The sequence below is a fragment of the Hemiscyllium ocellatum genome, chromosome 10 (assembly GCF_020745735.1).
Source record: "Hemiscyllium ocellatum isolate sHemOce1 chromosome 10, sHemOce1.pat.X.cur, whole genome shotgun sequence".
NCBI lineage: Eukaryota > Metazoa > Chordata > Chondrichthyes > Orectolobiformes > Hemiscylliidae > Hemiscyllium > Hemiscyllium ocellatum.
Window position 1 is genome coordinate 109,059,917 of NC_083410.1, and position 25,695 is coordinate 109,085,611.

At 40.5% G+C, this 25,695-nt stretch overlaps 1 protein-coding gene across 2 annotated transcripts in view; it reads right to left on the bottom strand.

Annotated features, from left to right (window-relative positions):
* kif16ba (kinesin family member 16Ba) overlaps positions 1-25,371 on the bottom strand; it is a 130,666-nt gene extending 105,295 nt beyond the window's left edge. The window contains exons 1-9 of one of the 2 annotated variants that reach the window (XM_060831852.1): positions 25,138-25,371; positions 15,927-15,996; positions 13,636-13,749; positions 9,845-9,961; positions 7,320-7,417; positions 5,733-5,842; positions 2,994-3,136; positions 1,182-1,350; positions 933-1,064 (exon numbers count right to left, since the gene is read on the bottom strand). In XM_060831852.1, coding sequence (XP_060687835.1) covers positions 933-1,064; positions 1,182-1,350; positions 2,994-3,136; positions 5,733-5,842; positions 7,320-7,417; positions 9,845-9,961; positions 13,636-13,749; positions 15,927-15,996; positions 25,138-25,184 — 1,000 coding nt within the window. In that variant the 5' untranslated portion in view covers positions 25,185-25,371. Of the gene's footprint in view, positions 1-932; positions 1,065-1,181; positions 1,351-2,993; positions 3,137-5,732; positions 5,843-7,319; positions 7,418-9,844; positions 9,962-13,635; positions 13,750-15,926; positions 15,997-25,137 lie in introns of those variants that run through there. The other variant, XM_060831853.1, reaches the window with a different exon arrangement.
* Positions 25,372-25,695: the final 324 nt, after the last annotated feature.

The window sequence follows — 25,695 nt, forward strand, 5'->3', positions numbered from 1 at the left end:
TATCCCTTAGCAAAATGTCCCACTGCATTTTACAGTGTAAAAAGAATATATAAATAGAAGTCATTATTATTAAACAGTATAAGTAAGATTAACCTGGAAAAATATTTCAAGGTAGTCAAATTAGTGAGCCTTGGGACCAGGGAAGGGTAATGTTCAAGAGGTCCTTGATGTGGAGGTGACTTCACCTGACGAGGGGGCTATGCTCTGAAAGCTTGTGATTTCAAATAAACCTATTGGACTATAACCTGTTTCGTGTGACTTCTGACTTAGAAGTCCTTAGCAGGGAAATTTGAATATGTAATATGATAAAAAGTGGAGTGAAAGTTGAAAAGGAAATTGCATTTGCTGTTGAATATTAAGCTAGGTGGGTTAAAGTTCTAGACACTAGCCTTAACTTGCATTTCTTTTTACCCGTTGGTTGCTTAACAATTGATCTCACGTAGGGCACCAGATATTAAGATGATGTTCAAAGTTGGCAGAAGAAGAGTTAAAACTAAAAGAAAAATATATTTGTCGATTTGGAAATTAAATCACTCCGTACAAGGGACTCCCATTACACTTCCGTAAAATACAACATGTTTTCTAGAGTTCCCACACAATGCTTCCTTATTTATACAATTGTTTTGTTTAACATCCCACCCACCCTGGAGAGGTACCATTTGAGCGAGGCCTGTTCAAGGTTAGACATGCATCAAGAATGAATTCACAAATATATCAAAAATCAATATCTGGAACCGATCTAAATCCTTCTCTGAAGGTAGATATATTGAGTAAAATTGGCATGGACAGACCTCAGCCAACTCGCAACTGGTTGTATTATTCGGTGTCATGCAGTTAGTAACAACTTTTATTTTTGGAGTAACTAACAGGCTTAACAATACAATAAATATGTTGATCTTGAAATGCAAGCATTAAAAAAACAAAAATCTTACTGGCAATCATAATGGTTTTGGAGTTTCCACCAAGGCTGTCTTTCAATAACCAAGTCAAAACTGAATCTCTGTAAGGCACAAACACTTGTTTCTTCTTTGCTTGAGAATTTGTCCTATCCTGAGACAAATCAGCTGTAAAAACAGAACGCAGTAAAAGTTCAAACCCATGGTAGTCAGTTACTTTTAACAATTTTTAAATTGTTTCAAGATTATACGCAGTTCAAGAAAAACTGGAATAAAAGATCTTACCCAAAGCAGATATAACATTTCCCAATGTGACTAAAGACTTATTAATATTCCCTCCTTCTTTCAATCTTACGCCAGTGGCACCTGTAGCATCTGCTCTTTCACTTCCTGCAAGATCGACCAAGTGGATCTTGCTAATAGTTTCACAAGGCATCTCAGCATCAAATTTGGCCTAGGATTTCAATTAAGAAAGTAAATCAGCACCCATCACAATGACTCTCTTTAAGACGCACAGTAAAAGATATAAGTGTAAAGGAAATGTAATGAAAATTACAACTGTTTTCCCTCACCCGTGAATCAGACTAGAAGTGGAGATGTCCAAGAGACTGGGTTAAGTCAACTATTTTGGGAAATTATCAAGACATGTTCAGAGCACTAATTAGCTTATAAAGTGCTAACAGATGAGAAAGCTGGGTAAAATAAGAAAGCAAGCTTGCTGGCATGCCTTCTTGAAGATTTAATTACTTCACATACAAGGTACATAAAATGGACAGATGAGGAAATGGAGTGTACTGGTTCTTAAATTTGCTGTTGGCAGTTTCAGCAAATGCACAAAGAAAAAAATTGATAGGTATTGTGCAATCTGACGTACTGGGCCCTAGAAACAGCCAGATAGATCTCAGTTAGTTTTTCCAGTTTATACATTCCAATATACTAGTGTATTGTAATTTAAAAATGGGGGCAGACCAATAGATCACTGTTTATTGGAAATACTCCAGTTATAAATAAGTCTGCATATTTATGCCAACGATCTGTAGTCTGCTTTAATGACATTTTCTGCCATCACAGCCAGTCAAGAGATCATGGCACCCTACACAATTTCAAGTGGCCAACGTTGTAATGAACGAGTAATTATTAAACTAAATCTGCAATATCAAGCAAAGCTTGCAGGAACTACGTTTAATGTGCAAAACAATTTGAATGTGTCGGAGGAAAACCCTACCCTACAACAACAACAACAACAACAACAATTCTGCACTATAATGACTACAGAATTGAAACTAGTTATGAACAGAAACTAAACCTAGCTCACATTCTTTAAGGCAGCCTGCAAGTCTTTCCAGAAAAGGGATTTAAATGATTGTGATTACACTATTTCTTCATGAGAAATATTTATTGAACAATTTTTTCATGTAAAGAATCAGAGAAAATGATATGTCTCATTAAATAGGAATAACTTGTGTACAGTGCCAATACAGAAAATATACTAGGTATCTCAGAAATTTAACTCCTGCACAAGCGAAGGACAGAACACTTTTAAAATGTCTAAAGCAGGGAGCAATAGGGCAGTTGTACAGTAATGCGATTAATCATATTACTTGGGCCTGATGCCCTTTATTTTTGAAACAAAGGGTAAAGGAACAAAATGCAGACTTCATGACAATTTTGAAAATGTTTAACCAAACGGACCTTTTCCATTTTAAATAGCACTGGAAGTGTTAAGATCAAAACAATAGACACAATAAGCTCTAAAAGATGACACTGACTGAAAACTGTTTGGAAGATAGCTTCGCAACTTAACAATGGTTATCAGAATTAAATTTGGTTGGAAGTCACTCTTCAAAACATTGAATGAGCAACCAGGTGAGTTCAACTTACAATTTGCCCTTAGGAAATTCCAGCAAATGTCACATGTGCAATACTAATCACCATAAAACATGATAGAAATGCTTTTGCCTTCCTACTTCATTAATGAAACCTACAATACTTAGCTCTCGTTAATGTCTCAAGAGTAACAACTGACAGTTATTCCTTCAGGCTGACAAGATACTTGATAAAAGTGAATCCATTAAAGGTTGTTTTCAGATGACTCACTTGAGTGAAGTTGATGGTGAAAATGGCATGGGAACGACTGCTGACATCATTCATCCCTGTGGCAGCAGTTGTTCGATTGATGTTTCCAGCTTCCATGAGTTCTTCCACATCGCTGTAATTCTGCACCAAGTGCTTTGATAAATCTAAATGCACAAGACAAGGATGCTTATAAAATAAATGCAGCATAAGAAGACATTCATAAGTCCAAGTTTAATAAACGCAGTCTGATCAATTCAAATCCTTGTATAGAACAGAACAGGTTATCTGCATTACAGCAAATTGTAAAAGATGACTGTAAAGGCAGCCAGTTGGCCCATGTTTTGAAAAGAAAAACTATTGTTAATACCCAGTAAATTGTTCTCAATCCAACAAGTCTTTTATTCTAAGCACATATCCAGGAGTGGCTATTGAATCCACTCTTGCCACCATACCAAGGTGTGCATTCCAGATCACGGGAACGGATTGCTTTCCTCACCTCGCCAAAGGCTTTTTTTTGCCAATTACCTCAGAGGTTGGCTCAATGCCAGGGGAAACAACTTCATCTTATTTATTCTATGATGAATGAATTAAATTAACAATTTAAAACTAATTTATATAAACTACAGTGGTCAATTGATCGGTCTTGCGGTGGGGTTGCAAACACCAGCGATAATATTCAGTGCCTCTCTATTAAACTCTTTCTAAAAGAAATATCGGGCTTATTCCCACCGAGCTGCTGAGAGAGAGTCAAGTACAGGCTGACCGACATATCCATGGGTCCGATTTCTGCGGTTTACCAGGTTATTACAGGGAATGTTCCAGAACCAGGGGCTGGGGGCATCCGTGAAGGTGAGTTTTCCACTTAAATGAATGGGTTCACGGGTATCTGCAGTTTCGGGCTTCCGCGATAGGTCATAGAGTCATGCAGATGCACAGCATGGAAACAGGCCCTTCGGTCCAACCTGTCCATGCCGATCAGATACCCCAGCCCAATCTAGTCCCACCTGGCAGCACCTGGCCCATATCCCTTCACACCCTTCCTATTCATATACCCAGCCAGATGCCTTTTAAATGTTGCAATTGTACCAGCCTTCACCACCTCCTCTGGCAGCTCATTCCATACACGTACCATCCTCTGCATGAAAAAGTTGCACTGTAGGTCTCTTTTATATCTTTCACCTCTTGCCCTAAACTTATGCCCTCTAGTTCTGGATTCCCCACCCCAGGGAAAAGACTGTCTATTTATCCTATCCATGCCCCTCATGATTTTATAAACCTCTAAAAGGTGACCCCACATCCTCCAATGCTCCAGAGAAAACAGCCCTAGCCTATTTAACTTCTCCCTGTAGCTCAAATCCTCCAATCCTGGCAACATCCTTGTAAATCTTTTCTGAACCCTTTCAAGTTTCACAACATCTTTCCAATAGCAAGGAGACCAGAATTGCACGCAACATCCCAATATTGCACGCAATATTTGGGCAAAGTGAACATCACTGACTAGGGAGTTCAGCATAACCGGCCATATCAACACCATGGCTACAAAAGCACGTCGGATTAGGTGCTCGACAAGAGTTGACTCGATTCATGGTCTCCACAAGCCTCTCCAAAAAATACAGCTGTAATCCAGAAATACAGCTAATTGCTCAGCAGTCACGCAAATGGTTGCAGCCACAACTCATAATTACACTATATTTAGAAACATACCTTTATTAAGCAGTAGGTGGAATAAAAGGAAAAGGGAGCCAAAAAAATGGTGTTAAATATTCTTGCACATGATAAATGCTAGAAACATTACACTGAAAGGAAATCTAAATTCGAGCCTTACAAGGAAGCAACTTGTATGGAAAAAGGTCATGTATGGGCTTGTCTGTCTCCAAGACAAGCATCAGCAGTTCGCATTGATATTTTTTATTCTCTTAATTGCAATCGCAACTACTACTCCTGAGGCAAAACAACTCATGGTCCTTATTAGCACTGTTCTTCATTTGTTATTTCATTTCTCTTCAGGGGAGACAGTACGCCAACTTGCGGAACATTTCAGAGAACATCTCCGCGACGCACACTAAACAAACCCACCGCCTTGTGTCCGACCACTTCAACTCCCCGTCCCACTCCGCCAAGGACATGCAAGTCATGGGCCGCCTCCACTGCCAAATCCTAGCCACCTGACAACTGGAGAAAGTACACTTCATCTTCCGCCTTGGGACCCTCCAACCACATCACATCAATGTCAAATTCACCAGTTTCTTCACCTCCCTTCCCCCCACCTTATCGCAAATCCAACCCTCCAACTTGGCACCACCCTCTTGAACTGTCCTAACATGTCCATCTTCCTTCCAACCTTAACTCCCAAGCCCCACCACCCTCCCATTTATCTCTCGGCGCCCTTGGGCCCTCTCCACATTCCTGATGAAGACCTTATGCTCGAAACGTTGGCTCGCCTGCTCCTTGGACGTGCCTGATGTGCTGTGCTTTTCTAGTGCCACACTTTTGACTCCAATCTCTAGCATGTGCGGTCCTCACTTTCTCCTCCTCATTGCACTTCATGTTCACCTTGAAGGAGGTGCCAACTGACATTTAAATTTTATATGCAGTGAACACATTATACTGTATAATATAACATCAAAACCAAAGCTGATTCTCCTGTAATCAATTTGGATTGGCAACTTCGTAAGCTGTGTCTCCATTCGAGTCAAAACATGCAATATCTACAGTTAATATTTCTTAAGTTTGAATTTTCTCTTATAGATACATTCTTACCCTCTACATATGGACCTTCCTTTGGATGTTCCCTCACTCTTAAATTGTACGTTTTGGTTGATTTCCGCCTGAGCAAATCCCTTACTCGCTCATTGTAAATCTCCAGGTAGCTGTTTTGTGAAAGAAATAAACCATTTTACAATACTTTACAGGTTACAAATATAATTTACAATACCTCAAGTATGTGACACAACCCACTTGAGAAAAGCGCACTGATACTTCGGCCCCATTATTTCCAGGATTTTCACAAAAGTTAAAGATTAATCAAATCATTCCAGGATCCCAATTTTCTTGTCAGATGAACTCGGATTCACCTGGTTTCTATCATGACAATTTGTTCCATCATATCTAACTCCTGAAATCACCTGTTGAATTCCTCTGAAAACGTCTGTACACACCTGAACAAGTTTTCTGGGTGAAACCATTTTTCTTTGGTTTACATTTTTTTCCAGCATTTTTTCCAACTATGGAATTGTTTCAATGTTTTATTTTATTAGGAGGACCACAGACTCAGTTTCTATTTGTATGCATCAGATAATGCACAGTTCAGCTTGCTCAGTTTTGACATTGTGTCTGCAAGGAATGTCAAATCGAGCAACCACGCATTACCTCACAGCTCACTGCACAACTCTTTTAAACAATTTAAACAAAAAGTGTCAATTTCAGGCATCAAATCTGAAGATCTTTGCAGGAACGCCCCAAGACATAACCACTTCACATCAGCATGGAGGGTTAGCTCGTTGCCCACAGCATTGAGCTATTGAGTAAGGATTTAAACAAATGGTGCTAAGAGGCTGAAGCTTGACTTGAGTTTACAATCTCAACAACTTTCATTACATGAGAAATGCCCACAACTTTACTCACTTTCTTAAAGATTATAATGGTAGTAATTGACAAAAAAACCCACCAAAACAGGACAATTTCTGCAAAATGCAATAAAGCCTGCAGTTATGCACAGCCGTACTTGGCACCAGTCAGATGGAAACCAATTTCTCGGCTGGAATGTTTTCCTCAAGCATGTAACTTTTCAGTTTGTTGTAGATATCCTCACATAGATCTCGCTTTAAAAAGAGGTAAAAAGAGGGAGAAGATCCTTTTTTAGTTGTTCGGTTCTAAAAACAATGCATGCAAAATCAATTAGCTGGATTATGCCCATCACGAGGGTAGATTAATCAAATTGCAGTGAGAAATATTCAGAGTCCTTCAGGTTCTGCTTTGACTGAAAGATGTCATCGAATGCAGATTCCACTTGTCTTCCTACTGTGGACATACCAAGTGACTTGCTCTGCATTGCCATGATTGTTTCTTTGTTTTTAAAATCTTTGAAAAGCAACAGCTGCCAAAGTCATAGATTTTTTAAAAATACTTTGCCATCTGTGAATAATTTTGCCAGATTGCAGCAAACGCAAAGTGATGCTTTAGTGCAGGCCTTTTGCTGGTTCTGAAGAAAATGACTGTTGAGCTTTCAGAGTAGCCTTCAGTTTATCAACTTTCTTTGTCTAACACATGCTATTCAAGGGAAAGCTAATGCAAAATTTACTGTGCACCATCTTGTTGTTCCAAAGGAAAAAAATTCTAATTTCCTACCTTACTTCTGTGCGAAATGAAGCTTCATCCCACCTAGACCTCCCTGCAATCCTGTCATACAGCCCTTGACAAATTCGAGGTATGAGGCCTGCATCATCCTAAAGTAGAATATACAATAGATTTTAAAAACTGTATCCCCTTGTTATTAACAATGAAAGGCAGAGAGTTTAAAGGGGATTTAAGGAAAAACATTTTCATCCAGAGGGGTGTGATTGTGGAATGCACTGTCTGAGAGGGTAGTTGAGGCAGGAAACCTCAACCTTTTAAAAAAAAACTTACTGGGATGAGCAGCTGAAGTATCATAATTTATAAAGTCTCAAAAAGCCTAACTCAGAAACCACGACTAGATTAGGTAGTGGAATATTTTTAGTGGTTCAGACTCGATGTGCTGAAGGGCCTCTTTTGTACAGTACGATTCTATGATTGTCTACGACCGAGGAGTGATGTGGATGTCAAGTTTACTCTCTGATAGAAAACACAGAAACAATGAAAATAGCTACAGGAGTAGGCCATTCAGCTCTACAAGCCTGCACCACCATTCAATTTGACCATGGCTGATCATACAATTTCCATCACCCAATCCCTCTTTCTCTCCATTTCTCTTGAGTCCTTCAGCCACAAGGGCCACATCCAGCTCCCTCCTGAATATATCTAATGAACTGGTCCCAAGAGCTTCCTGTGGTAGAGAATTCCACAGGTTCACAACTCTTCCTCATCTTAGTCCTAAATGGTTTACCCCTTATTTTAGACTGTGAACCCTAGGTCTGGACTTCCCCAACATTGGGAACATTCTTCTCACATGTAGCCTGTCTAGTCTCACTCATCAGGTATTTATGATTCTATGAGATCCCCCCTCAGTTCTGCCATCCCAGGAATCAGTCTGATGAGCCTTCGATAGACTCCCTCAGTAGCAAGAATGTCCTTCCACAGACTAGGCGACCAAAACTACACACAATATTCAAGATATGACCTCACCAAGACTCTCTAACTGTAGCAAAATATCCCTCCTCTTATACTTAAATTACTTACTATGAAGGCAAGCATGCCATTAGCTTTCCTCAACACCCGCTGCACCTGCATGTCAACGTTCTGCGACCATTCCACCATGACACCCAAGTCTTGTTACACTTCAGCTTTTCCTCAACTGCCACCAGGCAGATATTCCTGTTTTTTGCCAAAGTGTCTAATGTCACATTTATCCATATGTTATATTTGCCAAGTATTTGCCCACTCAGCTAGCCTGTCCAAGTCACCCCGCAGTCTCTTAGCATTCTCCTCACGGCACACACTGCCACCCAGCTTAGTGTCATCTGCAAATTTGGAGATACTGCATTCAATTCCTTCATCCAAATCATTAATTGAACCCTGCTGTATTCAATGACTGTATTGATGTATCCAATTATTTCACTTTCCTGTTGTTATTTATGCAAACCTTAAAAAAAAATCTAGCAAAACAGCAGCTCAATTAGTAAAACATATTTGGCACATCTGTGTGGAATAGAAGATTTCTAGGGCACTGAATGATTCCTGAGGTAGAGGAAGCTCAAAACAGACAGCATCTAAACCAAACTGATACCAATGTTCTCATTGAGAGGTAAATAATGCAGGATGGGAGGAGTTGAACTAGCCAAAGCTGATAAAGAAGAAAATCAGAGCTTACAGAGAGTAAAGTCAATTGCATAACAAAACAATAAAGTCAAAATAGTCACCCTAGTGAGGGCTTGATAATATATACTTTAGGAAAATTTGACATAGCTCAAGGAAAGCCAACATAAGGGTAAGAAAACAAAAAGAAGGGAAAAAGACCACTTGACGTTTGAATCTCAGGGCAAATGAAATATTGAACAAAGAATCAAACTGAATTGGAAAGAGCTGGTGCTGCTCTTGTTTTGATGAAAACTTTCTGGCAGGTTAGGAATAACTAAGGTCATAGCTCTGAACAACGAATTTTCAGTAAAAACAAATGTATTATTAATAAAAGTGGAGTAAGACCAGTAGAAAATTTACCATGTCTGTTTCAGTTGAGGTAACAGATAATAAAAGAACCAATTGCCATACTAGGAGCACAATCAAAACCACCAAATAGTGAGAAAACAGGAAGATGAATTGCACATACAATTTGGAACGGTTTCTGCGACAACTTTTATTTGTACTGTTCATTGAACAAAAACATCCCAACACACTTCACTGGAACATCATAAAACAAAATACTGCTGAGGTGCAAAGGGATAGCAAACTGGAAAATCAAAAACTTGATCAAAAAAAGTAGGATTTAAGGAGGAACACAGGGGTAAAGAGATGTTACTTTAAAGGTATTCACTTTTATACATTAAAGAGGTATACACTTGTTTTTTGCGAAGAATACATTATAGCAAGCCTTGAAACACCAGTCAAACTACATAATTTAATATCAAATTGGGGAAGGCTCAATCCCCAAGCTTTGTTCTGTGCCTATGCCACTAGGTTCAGGTATTGGAAAAGATAACCAATATACTTATCCCATTTGATTATCACAAATATCTTACCGGGTTTCCCATCATTGTATAGGATTTGCCAGATCCGGTCTGCCCATAAGCAAATATGCATGCATTATAGCCTTCAAAGGCAGCTTTAAGGACATCAGTCCCAAGATCCTTGAAAACCTATAAGAAAAGGATTATTATTCTCCATATGACAGGGACAGACTAATGTTCATATTACTTGGCCTCCAGTATAGACGTCAGTATAAGTGGTATAACTCTTTCAAGAGTACTTACCCTTTATATTAACAATAAAAGTAACTGAACCATCACACAACAAACCACTTGAATCAAAACAGTCAAACAATTAAAGATTGAGACTCAAACTAGGGCAACAGCTGAGATAGCAGGACAAAATTAATGGAATACAGGATCACATTTGGTTTCTGGCTTCCCATCCCACTCTTCAGACTGATATATAAACAAACAGGCCCTAAACAAAACAAAAGGTAAAGTCACAATAGTCTCAGAGGATCCTAGGACTGCACTCTCAGAGAGAAAAATGACTGGTGATAAGTTTAACCCAATGGTCACCTCATCTAAGGTGATCAGCAATGTTGAGAACAAAGGAACTTCACACTGACATCAGCCAGTACAGGAACTGAATACATGCTGTGGGCATCACTCTGTACCCATCCAGCCAACTGAGCTAACTGATCACAATGTATAGACTGTTGTGTGTGTGGTTCACCTGAGTTTAAATATACAAAACTTATAAATTCTTAAATAACTACAAAATATCAAACCAGGGAGAGCAATAATTGCATATATAGGGGAACCTCGATTATCTGGCATTCAATTATCCGAATATTGGATTATCCGGCAAGATCGCAAGGTCCTGATGCTTGACTAAACAATGTTATCAGGCATTTGATTAACCAAACAAAATACTCCCCTCCCGCGTCCTTCATAGGAGCTTGTATAACAAAAAGGAAAAAGAGTTATTTTTCAATACTAAATATACTTGTGAATTTAATTCAACGCCTGGAGGTTTGAGGTAGTGGTTCATCTTGAATGCATGTCAGTATAACGATTATTACTGGAAGCTCAGAATGGGCGTGCACTGATGAGTTGTAGGCAAGGCTTGGTCCAGCTGTTCTGCCAATAATGGCCTGCAAGCCTACAACATGTGTATTAACAGCTTACATAAAGGGCAGTCACTTTCACTTCTTCGCTAGAGTTTGGCCCTTTTGTTTGTTCACAATACTCAGACTTTCAAAATGAAAAATGCACAGCCTAGCTGCCATCAGGTACACATTAATTATCACAACCAACTTAAATGTGTGTTGATTTTTTTTGTGTGGGAAAAAAAAAGATGAAGTTTAAAATAAACAAAAATTAATCACTTATATTTTAGCCTTCCAGCAGATTACACTATAATGTGCAACACAGAACAGAGTGCTGTGGTAACTGCTGTGGTACAGCTGTACTGCACCACCTATTACTGGTATGGTAACTGGCAGAAAATTACATATGACCAGCTCACTAGTCATGGACTGATGACAGAAGGTTATACTTACTTCCTCCTTTCCTTTATCAGCTCAAAACTAAACCCCTCACTTTTAAAACGTTTCTTGTTCATTCATATGCAGCAACTGCTCCTCCTCAATTCTTTCACTTCCTCCAGTTCGATTCCTCTGTAAGAACCAGTGGCCCTCCAGTCTCTTTTATCCCACCAGAGGTTCTGCACTGGTGACACAGCCTTCTAATATGAATTCTAATATTCCTCAGCCAAAATGGGTATATTGTTTGTTGTCCTTTGCTAATCCCACCCAACATGAATGCCTTTACTCATTCAGATAACAACCCAGTTTTGTGATTGTAATGATGGGGTGAGACTATCAGCACACACGTGTGTTAGCCATGGATATCCAAAAGATGCTATCAGTAATTCCCTATTCCTCCGACAATGTCTTGGCAAAGAAAATACACTGCAATTCTATCTTGCAGAAAAAAACCATTTTATTCCCCATTTTTATTCCTAAGCTACAATCATGTAATCATGGTTATTAGTTATTGGTTGCTGTCAGTCTGCAAAATCTATGATAACAGCTACAGAAGGATCAAACGTTTTAAAGGGGCACCTGAAAATCTATGTCCAATTTTTCTTTAAGATCACTGGCTTGGATCAAAGTTTCTTTACTTAAGTGGGTATCTCCTCTACCCAGTAACAGCTCAAACTCAAAATCTATTCTGAAAAAGCATTCAATAGGTCTTCCCCCAGTGTCCTAGGGTCAATTACCATCCCTTCACCAGGGAATCCCTAGAATTAGCCTCAGTAGTGATGGAAGATGGAGAAATCAAGCAGATTTCTACACTTCAAATCATTCCCAGACCTCAGACACCAGCCACTGGCTCCCCAGGTCTGAGCGAAAAAATCAGACAGAGAAAGCCAGCAGAGATATAAAATGTGGCAGTAAGCCACCCTCGGCCTTGATCATTAATGTCAAGTGCCAGCAGGGCTGAGTAGTCTATCCCTCAGCCTCGAGTGAACAACCAAACCTTCCATCTCCTGATCAGCTCAGGAAAACTGTTTAACAAATAATCTCTGTTTCCAAGTTGTCTTCCAAAGATATTACAGCAGAATTGCAGAACGCCCACTATCCACATGATACTATCCAGTGGATGTGGCAGCACACGCAATGTCACCTGCATCCCTCCATAAATGATGTAACTGCACTTACAACAATATTTTTTAAAATCACAAGGGATCACAAACGAATCTTGTTTGGAATGTGCTCTTCAAAAATTCCTACCTCTCTTATCATTCAACGTTTTCCCAAGTGCACACTCAATCCTGTATAAAAGTTCGCAGCCCCACCACAAGTTGTACCTAGAGTGCCACGGTTCACACCCCCAACAGGCAAGGAAGCAGGTCCCAAATCCACATTGGCCTGAACACCAATCATCCCCTGCACTGTTGGTAATCAAATCACATCAGGCATTCAACCAACTGAACCCCCAACACCTCAAGGAATTTGGAGTTGCTGCAACAACACAGACTTTTCCATGCACTTCGTAATCCAGAGCCACAGATACTGATGGTAAAGGTAGCAACTTTCTTTCTATCACATGGCTGACCAGGAATCTCTCCTGCTCTTATCACCCATATCCTGTTTGGTTACATTACCAATATATCAAGTCCTGGAGAGGGACTCAAACATGGAACTTTGGAAACATGGAGACACAAGGAAAAACCATCTGCTGTGCTACATGATTTCCATCCTACATACACTGCTTATGTTAAGTACTTCATATTATGACCAATGCCTGTAAATTATTTTCTGGGTTATAGAGTCATAGAGGTGTACAAAACAGAAACAGATCCTTCGGTCCAACTTGTCCATGCCAACCAAATATCCTAGATTAATCTCGTCTCATTTGCCAGCACTTATCCCTCAAAACCCTGGTTATTCATGTACCCTTCCAGATGAGTTCTAAATGTTGTAATTGTCTCCACCATTTCCTCTGGGAGTTCATTCCATGTACACACCACCCTCTGCATGAAAAGATTGCCCCTTAGGTCCCTTTTTAAGGTGAGAGGGGAAAGATTTAACCTATGTCCTATAGTTCTGGACTCCCCCACCCTAGTGAAAAGACCTTGACTATTCACTCTCTCCATGCCCCTCATGATTTTATAAACCTCTAAGGTCATCCCTCAACCTCAGATGCTCGAGGAAAAACAGCTCCAGCCTATTCAGCCTCTCCCTATAGCTCAAAGCCTCCAATTCTGGCAACATCCCTGTAGATCTTTTCTGATGGAGAAATAAAATTCATTTATTCAAAGAAAAACATACCCTTTCCTGGGAGACAAATTTGGGACTCCTACAATCAGCAGAACAGTAAGAATAGTCATAGGCAAATGTTTTTAGCCGTTCTCGTCCAGAATCTCCTGAACCTCCTTCTGGGATCTATTGGGAGGAGAGAAAAAGAATTCTCTGAAATGATCACATATGAACTTTTAAATTTTAATTGAATTTGAACATTTCAGCAACAACACTGCATTAAAAGGACACACACTTAATACCATCATGAACAGTTTTGAAGTTTACATGCGACATTCACAATGAGCCTACTGTAAGATGCTGCATAAGTCTACTCAAAATTAAAGGCAAAATAAAGGACATGAATTTCAAAGCAAAGCACTTTTGACTGTAGTTCAACATTTACACTAGGTACACATTTGTGGTAAGCTGGTACTAATCAGAATGCTATTTTCAAGGAGCTGTTGGTGTTAAACTCATGGTCAAATATCCAGGAGCTAATCTTTTAGGGTCAGGGATTTTGAAGGAAAGAGACAGCTAAGAAAAGAAAGGAGTAGGCAAGACAAAAGAGACAATTAAGATTCTGAGATCAAATGGTACTAAGATGGTACATGCTGATGAAAGCTAGAATCACATCAATCACATGTGGAATCGTGCATATAAAACTGGAAACTAACACACATTCCACTGGTTTGTAAATTATTTATTAATAATATTAAAAAGCAGCACAATCTTCCAAGGCCCTTAGCTTTGTAAAGCCACACCAATATCACTATCTCTCTAGATGGGCTGATGCTTGCACTAGAAATCCCTAAGGTGAGGGAAGCACCTACATCCAGTCACTCTTTAGAGTAGTATGTCCCTGTTTTGCTTTTCCAACAGCTACCAAGCCTTCAAATTTGAGCAAGAATTATTTCAGGACAAAATTTTCTGATGTAAAGCATTCGAAAGTTTTATGATACATTAGTTCCTCAGTATAGTTTTCCAATTAGGCCAGTTTTAGAATAATCCTTGTCTAGACTTTACATAATATTCCACAAATCAAAAAAACTTAAATATATATTGCTCCCATGCTGCTTTTGAGAGAATCAAGTGGCTCTTATTAACAGAGCATATAAAACATTTGAACATAGGTGAGGAGCAAGCTGTTTTATAATTTTCCCATATTACTGCACGTGACAACTTTCACCATATACCTAACTTAGCATGTAATGACTGCATACAATATTTAGAAAATTGCTACTAGTACATTGAGATAGAAGAGAAGGGTAAAATTTTCCTCTCTTTTTTGAAAAAGCTATTCACAAGCTCTCTGCTGTTGGCCACATTTTTTTTTAAAAGGAAGACAGATGACACTGATTCCTAAATTAATGTGGTAATCTAAGTTCCAAGGGCAGATTCAACTACCTTTGGAGCAATCCACTCACTGTTCCAAAGCTTTAAATCACACAACATCAGGTTATAGTCCAACAGGTTTAATTGGAAGCACACTAGCTTTCGGAGCAACACTCAAGGAACGTTGCTCCGAAAGCTGGTGTGCTTCCAATTAAACCTGTTGGACTATAACCTGGTGTTGTGTGATTTTTAAACTTTGTACATCCCAGTCCAATACCGGCATCTCCAAATCATTCCAAAGCTTTAGTTTGCTTTAACCAAACCAGTCACTCTAAAGCTAATACAGCTCATCCACATCAATACATCCAATGCACAACAATGGACATTTGTCATGATCATTTCCACCCCCGACTGAACCCCAGGAAGGGTTAGCAGATTTGCACAGGAAGCACTCTTGCATTTTTTGCCCTTTACATATAAAATGTTCTTTTTAAAATAACAAGTCAATTCTAATAGGAGTAATACAAAAATGCTAGCTTTAAAAGCTTAAAAGTAGATGATACATAATTAGCTGCTTTAAAAGAGCAATCAAATCAGATCACCACTTGCGATGGGGAAAATGGAGGTGCTGGCTCTGAAATGACAGAAAACTGTCTCCAAATGGTAGTTTCATAGAATCAGGTTTCCACAGAAATGCAGGCATGAATATCAAGACACTTCAAAAGTAACAAGTGCATATCCGTAAACAATGTAGCCAATTTACAAATGCGAGCTGCAACTTCACCAACAGATCTCTGCATTTTCCAGTTATTAACTCACTGAGCTACTGCAACAAGATGACAATTTCCAAACAACATTGTCCAATTTATTCCATAAAATTGACTGAGAAATATCAAATGGACAATTCTCAATACATTAGCACAGAGAGAGAGAGAGAGAGAGAGAGAGAGAGAGAGCGAGCGAGCAAATACTATTCTGAAATGTTATACCTTTAAGTTTGTGATTGCTGTTTTGTTTCCATCCATGTGTATGATACATTTGGCATCCAAATCTTTTTCTCTGCACAAAAAAAATTAATAAATACAATTACATTTTTAAAAACTTTCGATTTAATAGGCCGTAGAAAGTCCATTATCAATTTTATTTATAAATATTTCAAGAAGCAACTATATAATTAAAATGTTCTGCATGAATTATACAGCAATGTATTTCACAGTTTATACTGAAATTTCTTGTTAAAAATGGAGATAGATGAAACATGAACATATAAAGAAAAATCTTTACTTGTCCATAAACTATGATCTTTAACAAGAAATAATTTCTAGTTACAGAACAAATGGCTTTACATTTGGCTATGTTCGCATCTTTCGGAATACAACCATCAATCCTCCTCTATCACTAACGCCAGGTTTCAATTAATCAGGCTCTTTATTTTACTATTCTCACTCATTCTCTATTTTTCCACTATACATTGGCTCCCATAGTTACAATGCTATTACCCATTACATTTGCATTATATCCAAGTACAGTTTTGTCCAAACTACTTCTCATCATCCATTCCCTTTCGTGCTCATTAACCGACTACTGTGCAACCCTACTTGGGCCCACAATCCACTTTGCAAACTGTGACTCATAAATTAACACTGATTTCATCCCCTTCCTCATTTCACTTGACTCAATTCTCAAAATGCAGTTTTGTTGGAAGTGGGAGATAAACAAACACAAACCGATACAATTATGGCATCACTACAGCTCCCACTAATCCATTCATCACGATTAAAGTGCACAAAAAGAGATCAAAAACCTCCAAAACGATGCAAAGAATTAAATGTATTTGGTAGCTGATACAAATATGTGAAAGACCAGATAGGAAACATTTATTAATAACTCCTTCAACTACCTTCAAAAAAAAAAGTACCAGCCACTGTACTGATGGTTCAAGTTTTAAAATAATGCAATTAATTCGTGACAACCAAGGTTTGCTACAAAAAGAAAACCAACGTTTGCTTTCAATCCCAATTCAGAAATTATCCGAGAGTTCAGAAACTTATTGCTAGCCATGTGATCAAAGTCTGTGGAGATGAAATAATTAAAATGCTGTATATCCAGTGAAATCAAACTGGACTCTCCTCAGTAACAATGACATCAGCTGGCACAGAGATCAGTCTGTCTATTGAAGGCAGTAAGTGGGAGATCTACAAAAATCTGTCCTATTTCATTTCTTTTTAAATAAAAATGCAGTACAAAAAATAATTTTAGGTACAAAAAATTGTGAGAAACGATGAGAGCTGATGAATTGAAGACAGCTAGAATTCTGCTCATCTTCACCTCAATCTACCCTATGAAAACTCCCAATGAAAGCAAAATCCTGCAGATGCGAGAAATCTGAAACATAAAATGTTGGGAAAACTCAGCACATCCACTTCATATTTATTTCTCTTTCAGCACAATTAGCTACTGTTTTGTCTTTTGCACTGGACCTCAACAGAATCTGTTCCTCTAGCTCTTCCTTCATCGCTGTCAGAAAAATAAAAATCATTTTCCAATCCCTCCCACTTCTGAAGGAGAGTCGTACTAGATTCGAAATGTTAGCTTTGTTCGTCTCTTGACAGATGCTGCCAGACCTGGTAAGTTTCTCCAACATTTTCCATGCTTGGAGTAAACTGGCTGGGTGAACGGAAACGCTAGTGTTTCACACTCCAGGATGTAACATACTGTAATGATAAATTTAAAAGTAACTGCTAGCATAGGTCCAACCCATCCATGCCGACCACATATCCCAAACCAATCTAGATCCACGTGCCTGCACCTGGTCCTTATCCCTCCAAACCCTTCCCATTCATATACCCACCCAAATGCCTTTTAAATGTTGCAATTGTACCAGCCTCCACCACTTCCTCTGGCAGCTCATTCCATACCCGTACCATCCTCTGTGTGAAAAAGTTGCCCCTTAAGTCTCTTTTATATCTTTCCCCTCTCACCCTTGACAATCAATTTTTCAATGTATAATTTCAGTTACATCACACAGCAAATTTTTGCTATAAATTCTGTGTTACGATCGAGCCCTCCACTATCACCTGATGAAGGAGCGTCGCTCAGAAAGCTAGTGTGCTTCCAATTAAACCTGTTGGACTATAACCTGGTGTTGTGTGATTTTTAACTTTGTACACCCCAGTCCAACACTGGCACCTCCAAATCATTCTTGGAGTTATACAGTCACAAGGTTCCTACAGGCAAAGATTTGCAAAATTCAATCAATTCCATGACAACTCAGGTAGGAAACATGCATTTGAGACTCTCCAGGTCAGTTGTGAGGTATTGAATGAGGCATGGATATGCAAGACCTGCACTTCTTTATCCCAGAAATCAAAGGATTAAATTGCTATCAGCATCCAAATACTATAGGTGTAAAAGAAAGAACAGAGTGTAATGTTAATTTAATACATAGAGTTTTTGTTGAATTATTTTCCACTACTACCCTAAATAATTACCTTTACTGATTCACCAGCAAAAGCAAATGCAAATAACATTAAGCTTGACAAGAATTGCAGCAAGAATCCAAAATATCAACTTTTCCACATTCATAACAACACAAATATATTGAAGTATATTTTGGGCAAAATAAAAAAAAACAAAAATATCTCCGTCACCCATGTGCTTATTTTCTGCTCTCTGTTAGAACCATTTTTGGAAATAAGTCCTGGGTTGCTTGTTTCTTCATTGGTTGAGTTCACATTTCCGTCACCCAGATTATCACTTTCAAAATTGTAGAGAAATAATTACAAAATAAGAAAACAATTAGGGTAACAGTAACAAAATCAGCTCTTTTTTAAATACTTGCTAAACTGCTGTGCTCTATGTTTGAATCACGCTTTAAAGATATATGTTAAGGAGTTAATTTGGCACTTTGCCTCAACAAACTTTAGTGTTACTGTTGGTAGAGTCTAGCAATCTAAAAATACATTAGTAATACAAGCTTTGGTTCTACATCATTAAACTCATGTAGTATAAAATGGGTGTCAATATTCTCTCTTCTGCTTCACTTCAATGTCAGATTGAGCTGCAGCTCAGGATTCAGACTGCACTTGCATTTTAAGCAGCTTTATGAAGCATACAGTTTATAACATACACTACCATTCAAACTTAGTGTTTAACAAACAGGAGCGGGGGAAGCCAGGAAACACTGTGTCCACTGTGCCATTCCAGACCAGAGCCTATCATCTGAATTTGAAAGCAGGTGAAAAAAGTTGTATTATACGACATCACTGTTTCAGCGATTGAAAAGATCAAATTCAATTCTCACATAAGATTTTCATTAATATTTTGGGAATCATTCATTATTTTGAAACTGATTAATAGCTTTAACCATCGGACAAGAGATAGTAACACTCAATGCCCAATACAGTATGGACACAGTTCTAATGACACAGCAATCAATTTTGTACCTTACTGCTGAAAGAACACCTCATGCTGTCCAGACTGAAGGCTGGGTTGTTAAATAGATTCCTGGTTGAGATAGACAGATTTTTAATTATTAAGGGAATCAAGAATTACAGAGAAAAACCAGTAAAGTGGAGTTAAAGATTACCAGATCAGCCACAATCTCATTGAATTGCAGAGTAGATTCGATAGACCAAGTGGTGTACTTCTGATCTATGTCCAGTTTAGAGATTTAAAGGTTCAAGAGCATATTTCAGTGAAATATAAAAACCAGTAAATGAAATATAGAAGGTAAACTTAGATACTACTTCAAAGTAAGCTAGGAATGAAGAATGAGAAGATAATAAATTTACTTCTCTGTAAATTTATAAGCACAAGTCTGGATGAATCACTTTTACTTTGATAAAGCATAAATCCATGAAGAGGCAACAGGGGAAATGCTCAAATCTCATGGATTCCAAGTTGAAAAAGTTAGGAATAAGCTTCAATAAACTGTTATCATCCTTGATTTTTTTTTAAGTTCGTGTGAACAGAAATTGGTGAATTAGAATAACCAAGTTTGGAAATAAAGCGAAGGATGGAAATTTCAGTAGCAGTTGACTCAGGTAGGGGCAGAATCAAATGATGCTACTGAGGTGGAAATGGTTGGTCATAGTGACGACATGGATGCGTTGGCAAAAGCTCACCTCACATTTAAAGATAATACAAGGGTCACAAAGCATTTGGCTCTGCCTCAGACAGTTGCCAGAGACAGAGAGGGACAGTCTCTGGTGGACAGTCTTCCCAATATTTAGCTGGAGGACCATCCTGCTCATCTAGAAATTGATGCTGGATAAGTGGCCCTATCATCATCACTGCAGTATTCCCATTCACAGTATCCTATACATTCAGTCTGCAAACCATTTATTACAAATCCATGAAAAATCCACATGTTAGTTTGCACTTGCTTTGACGATCCAAAAAGACAATGAAAATATACAATAATGGAAGTAAATACATTTTAAGTAGTGTCATGACCTTTGTCTTGTTCAAGTGTAACTTGATTCCTCATTCAGGGGACTATTAGATCACATGTTCAGATATTTATGGCCTCAACCAACTACCTACCTTCCGACATCAAGAGCACATGCTATTCCCTTGCAACAGCATGTGAAATAAACATATGATAACATGGAATACGAACTATTTTGACAACACATCAACAAGGGACTGAAATGCTCTCTGAAATACACACAACCTATTTTCAACATTACTACAGGACGAATGTTTAAATTCTGAACAACAGATTTCTAACTTATCAATTAATTTTGAACTTTTACTCAGGTCATGGGGGAATCTGGTAAAGTTCTTAGGATTAACTGCACTTTGAATCAGTTCACAGGTGCAACACAACAGAAAAGGCAACTTAAATTTTATAACCATTTTGGTTACTATCAAGTGCAACCCAACAAATGCTAAATTTACAGTAGTAACAGAAAGGCTGAGCATACTCAAATACTCAGAGGACCTGACCTGCTGCCAGTATTTCCTGCATTTTCTTTTATTTCATATTTCCAGCATCCATATTTCTGCATTACTGAATTTACAGATTCACAATGTAGCACTAGTAAAATCTGTAATATAACTTAGTTAATGAGCTCCCTGTTTTGCCTGTAAATCTTCACACAACCAGTTTCTCTTACACAGAGTACTAAACACGATGCTGTAAGCTGGCTCTAGATCACTGATTTCGGACAAACAGACTTCATGCCCAACATTTAATGATATCATGTTGTCCACAGATCAAAATTTCTTATTACTGGATTTAGTTTGTTGAATTGGCAAGAAGTATCTTTAGTAGTTTTTGGATAACAGAACAATAACACCAATAAACTACATAAACTGTAAAGAAGAAAAAAATTACATTCACTCCCTTGCTATTCAATTAGACCCTGACTGTTCTATCCAACAGACCACCCCAAATACCCTTAGCCAAAGAAAATTTATGAAACTCAAATTTTATGCTTCCAATTGCCTCCCCAGCACCTGCCCGAACCTCAAACTAGAGAAGGTGTGAAGACCATGTTCTAGATTTGCACTCCTCTGTTTAAAAGAAGTGTTGCCTAACTTCATCCATGAGTCACCTCGCTCTACTTTTAAAGGTTCTATTCTCTTGTTTAATCAAATTCTTCTGCATAGGCTTTTGGCATTTGTACTACTCCACTTTGCGGTCTCTACAGAAATCGATGGAATGCGCAGATGTTGATCCAATCCCAATATCTAATAATGTCTGCTTGCATCTTGATTTCTTAACTATTATTACAGAGCTGTTCTGTGTAACAGAACCATAAGTAATCTGATTTGAACGGATGACTGGAACAATAATAAAATTTTATTAAAGTACACATTATTCCCCTTTAAAAAAATCAGAACTGGACTGAGTGTAAATCTTGCGTTTTTGTATAGAAAAGCTTCTGGGATCTGAGCCATTTTCTTAACTGACAAGCAGTATCAAGTAACATTCCAACAACCTGTTGGATCTACAGCAATCTAGACTGATAAAAGTATCAAATGCTTATCGACAATATGATTAAACCCAGTGATCAGTCATACATGATCTTTACTCCAGAGATTAAAAGGCCTGGAAAGATGTTTATAAAAATTCATCTGCTGTGAGGATAATACGTACTGCATGAAAATGGAAGTCTGTTCTTAGCCATGTGCTCTATAAAAGGATGTGAAACTTAGCGTCAGGGCACATCATTTGAACACAGGAACAAAGGAATAGATGTGCACAGAATCAGAGTTGTTCAGCATGGAAACAGATCATTCGGTCCAACTCATCAGCACCAACCAAACATCCTAATCTGACTTAGTCCCATTTGCCAGCATTTGGTCCATATCCCTCTAAACCCTTGCAATTCACATACCCATCCGTAAGCCTTTTTAAAATGTTGTAACTGTACCCAATACTTGTATACAAAACACAGAAAACTAGCACACATTTGCCCTGATGTAATGCAGAGCCAGCACAATTTAGAGTTTAATAAGGCTCAACTTTAATTTTTAATGACGTGCAGCATTTGAAAGATAATTGTAACTATGGCTCGCTTTTAGTAATCTATTAAATCTTGGTTTCAACCACGTAAATGAAATAAATCAATACAAAAGATCTCCACTTGATCTAAAGTATTGGGGTTATTTTGCTTAAAAGAAAAATAAACAAAAGTCACACTGCAAAACCTCAGTATAGTATCCTGGACATCAAACAGACTCATTCCACTTTGTTTCATAGCCCGGTCACCTGATTTACACGTCATGCTTGCCACAGTGTTGAAGTGCTGTACACTTCTGATGTGTCAATACAGCCAGAGGAGGTGTTTCCCTGCAATTGACTTTGCACCTTTCAGATCAGCTGATGTACAAAACAAAAACTCATAGAAATTCAGTAGTAGCTTACAAACCCTTCTGTTTTGTTTAGCAACTTCCCAAGGTAGAAGACACCAGTTTATATATTCATGTAGCACTTTTAAAAGTCACAATACATGCCACAGGACCATCTAGCAGCGATGTTTGCCACTTAGCCAGATTTGGGTATGAGGATAGGCAATGAAAGTTGGATTATAAAAAACATCCCAAAACAAAGGAAGAGAGGGGAATGAGTTAACCCCAAACTAATGTGCAGACGACCAACTAATAGAACGAATAAGATTTTTCAGACATTGTCATCCTTTGCTATTGATGTGATGGCAATTTGTTTTTGTTTTTGCCTTGCTCTGAATAAACTGGCACTCCCCAAATAATCTGCACCTTCCTTTCCCACCGCTTCTCCCTCAGCGTTCTGCTCTCGCCCTTATCTCATCTCCTCCTTACCCCATCTCTCAGCTTTTCACCATTGCCTTATTCCCACTCCTCACCCCACCCCACAGTGTCTGCCCTATCACCTTCCCCACTTGCTGATCTCTCCTCCACCAAGCCCTTCCTCATTCACTAACCCAAACCCCTCTGCGTCTCTAAATCCCCGCAGTCACTGATTCATAGCCCCCATAATCTCTCAACCTGCCACTCCACCAACTCTTAAAACATACTCCCTCATAATCCCCTGCCTCAGTCTCTCATCTCCCTCAAATCACTAACTCAGCCCGTCAATCCCCACCCCCTCCCTCACCCACTCACAACCCTTGATACCCCTCTAAACCGCCTCACCAACCCATTCCCCCCCCACACCCCAATCCCCTTCATGCCTGATCCTCCTAAACCCCTCACACCCTCCCCGCAATCCCCCTCACACCCCCGATCCCCTAAACCCGATCCCCCCCACCTCAGATTCCCCCTAAACCCCTCACCCCCGATCACCCACAACCCAGATCCCCAATCCCCCTCACTGCCCAATCCCCAAAACCCCTCACACCCCCATCCCGATCCCCTTCACCCCCTAAACCCGGCATCCCTTATCACCCACAACCCAGATCCCCCAATGCCCCTCACCCCCTATCACCCACAACCCAGATCCCCCAATCCCCCTCACCCCCTATCACCCACAACCCAGATCCCCCAATGCCCCTCACCCCCTATCACCCACAACCCAGATCCCCCAATGCCCCTCACCCCCTATCACCCACAACCCAGATCCCCCAATGCCCCTCACCCCCTATCACCCACAACCCAGATCCCCCAATCCCCCTCACCCCCTATCACCCACAACCCAGATCCCCCAATCCCCCTCACCCCCTATCACCCACAACCCAGATCCCCCAATCCCCCTCACCCCCTATCACCCACAACCCAGATCCCCCAATGCCCCTCACCCCCTATCACCCACAACCCAGATCCCCCAATCCCCCTCACCCCCTATCACCCACAACCCAGATCCCCCAATCCCCCTCACCCCCTATCACCCACAACCCAGATCCCCCAATCCCCCTCACCCCCTATCACCCACAACCCAGATCCCCCAATCCCCCTCACCCCCTATCACCCACAACCCAGATCCCCCAATCCCCCTCACCCCCTATCACCCACAACCCAGATCCCCCAATCCCCCTCACCCCCTATCACCCACAACCCAGATCCCCCAATCCCCCTCACCCCCTATCACCCACAACCCAGATCCCCCAATCCCCCTCACCCCCTATCACCCACAACCCAGATCCCCCAATCCCCCTCACCCCCTATCACCCACAACCCAGATCCCCCAATCCCCCTCACCCCCTATCACCCACAACCCAGATCCCCCAATCCCCCTCACCCCCTATCACCCACAACCCAGATCCCCCAATGCCCCTCACCCCCTAATACCCACAACCCAGATCCCCCAATCCCCCTCACCCCCTATCACCCACAACCCAGATCCCCCAATCCCCCTCACCCCCTATCACCCACAACCCAGATCCCCCAATGCCCCTCACCCCCTATCACCCACAACCCAGATCCCCCAATCCCCCTCACCCCCTATCACCCACAACCCAGATCCCCCAATCCCCCTCACCCCCTATCACCCACAACCCAGATCCCCCAATGCCCCTCACCCCCTATCACCCACAACCCAGATCCCCCAATGCCCCTCACCCCCTATCACCCACAACCCAGATCCCCCAATGCCCCTCACCCCCTATCACCCACAACCCAGATCCCCCAATCCCCCTCACCCCCTATCACCCACAACCCAGATCCCCCAATCCCCCTCACCCCCCAAACCCTACCTCTAACCCTCACCCCCCCCCCATCCCTGTCGCCTCCCCCCAATCCCCCGCCTTCTGGAAGGTTCTCTGGGACACCGACCTCAGGTTCATGGGTCTGACTCTCACCGCCACCTTCACCGAGGCCATGGTTCCTCTTCCTGCTCCTGCCGGAGCCGCAGTTGTCTCCGTGTGTTTACACTGATGATGGGGGGAGGGGGCTGGGTTGCTCTGATCTCCCGGTCTCAGCAATGTCGCCGCCGCCGCCACCGGGCCGCCTCCTCCATGGAGCCCCCGGGGGGGGAGGGGGGGTTTCGAGAAAGCGGCGACAAACGCCTTTACCGCGTCCGCCGAGGATCAAAACACCAAAACAACACGTGCCCACCCCTTAACACCCGCCCTCCCGCCCAGCCCATTGGAACACGCCGTGGACCGATTGACGTGGGTTCTATCCAATCGGCGCTGCCATCCTCGCTTGATTGCGTTTAGCGCCCCGCCCGTGCGTGTTGCTGGCGTGATGACGTCGGCCGGGCACTGAAACGCCCCTGCACGTTCCTATGGTGTCATGTGAGTTGGCCATTCAGCCCCTCAAGTCTGGTCTACCATTCACTGAGACCATGTTTGACTTGTGGCCTAGCTGCACTTTACTGCCCATGGCTCT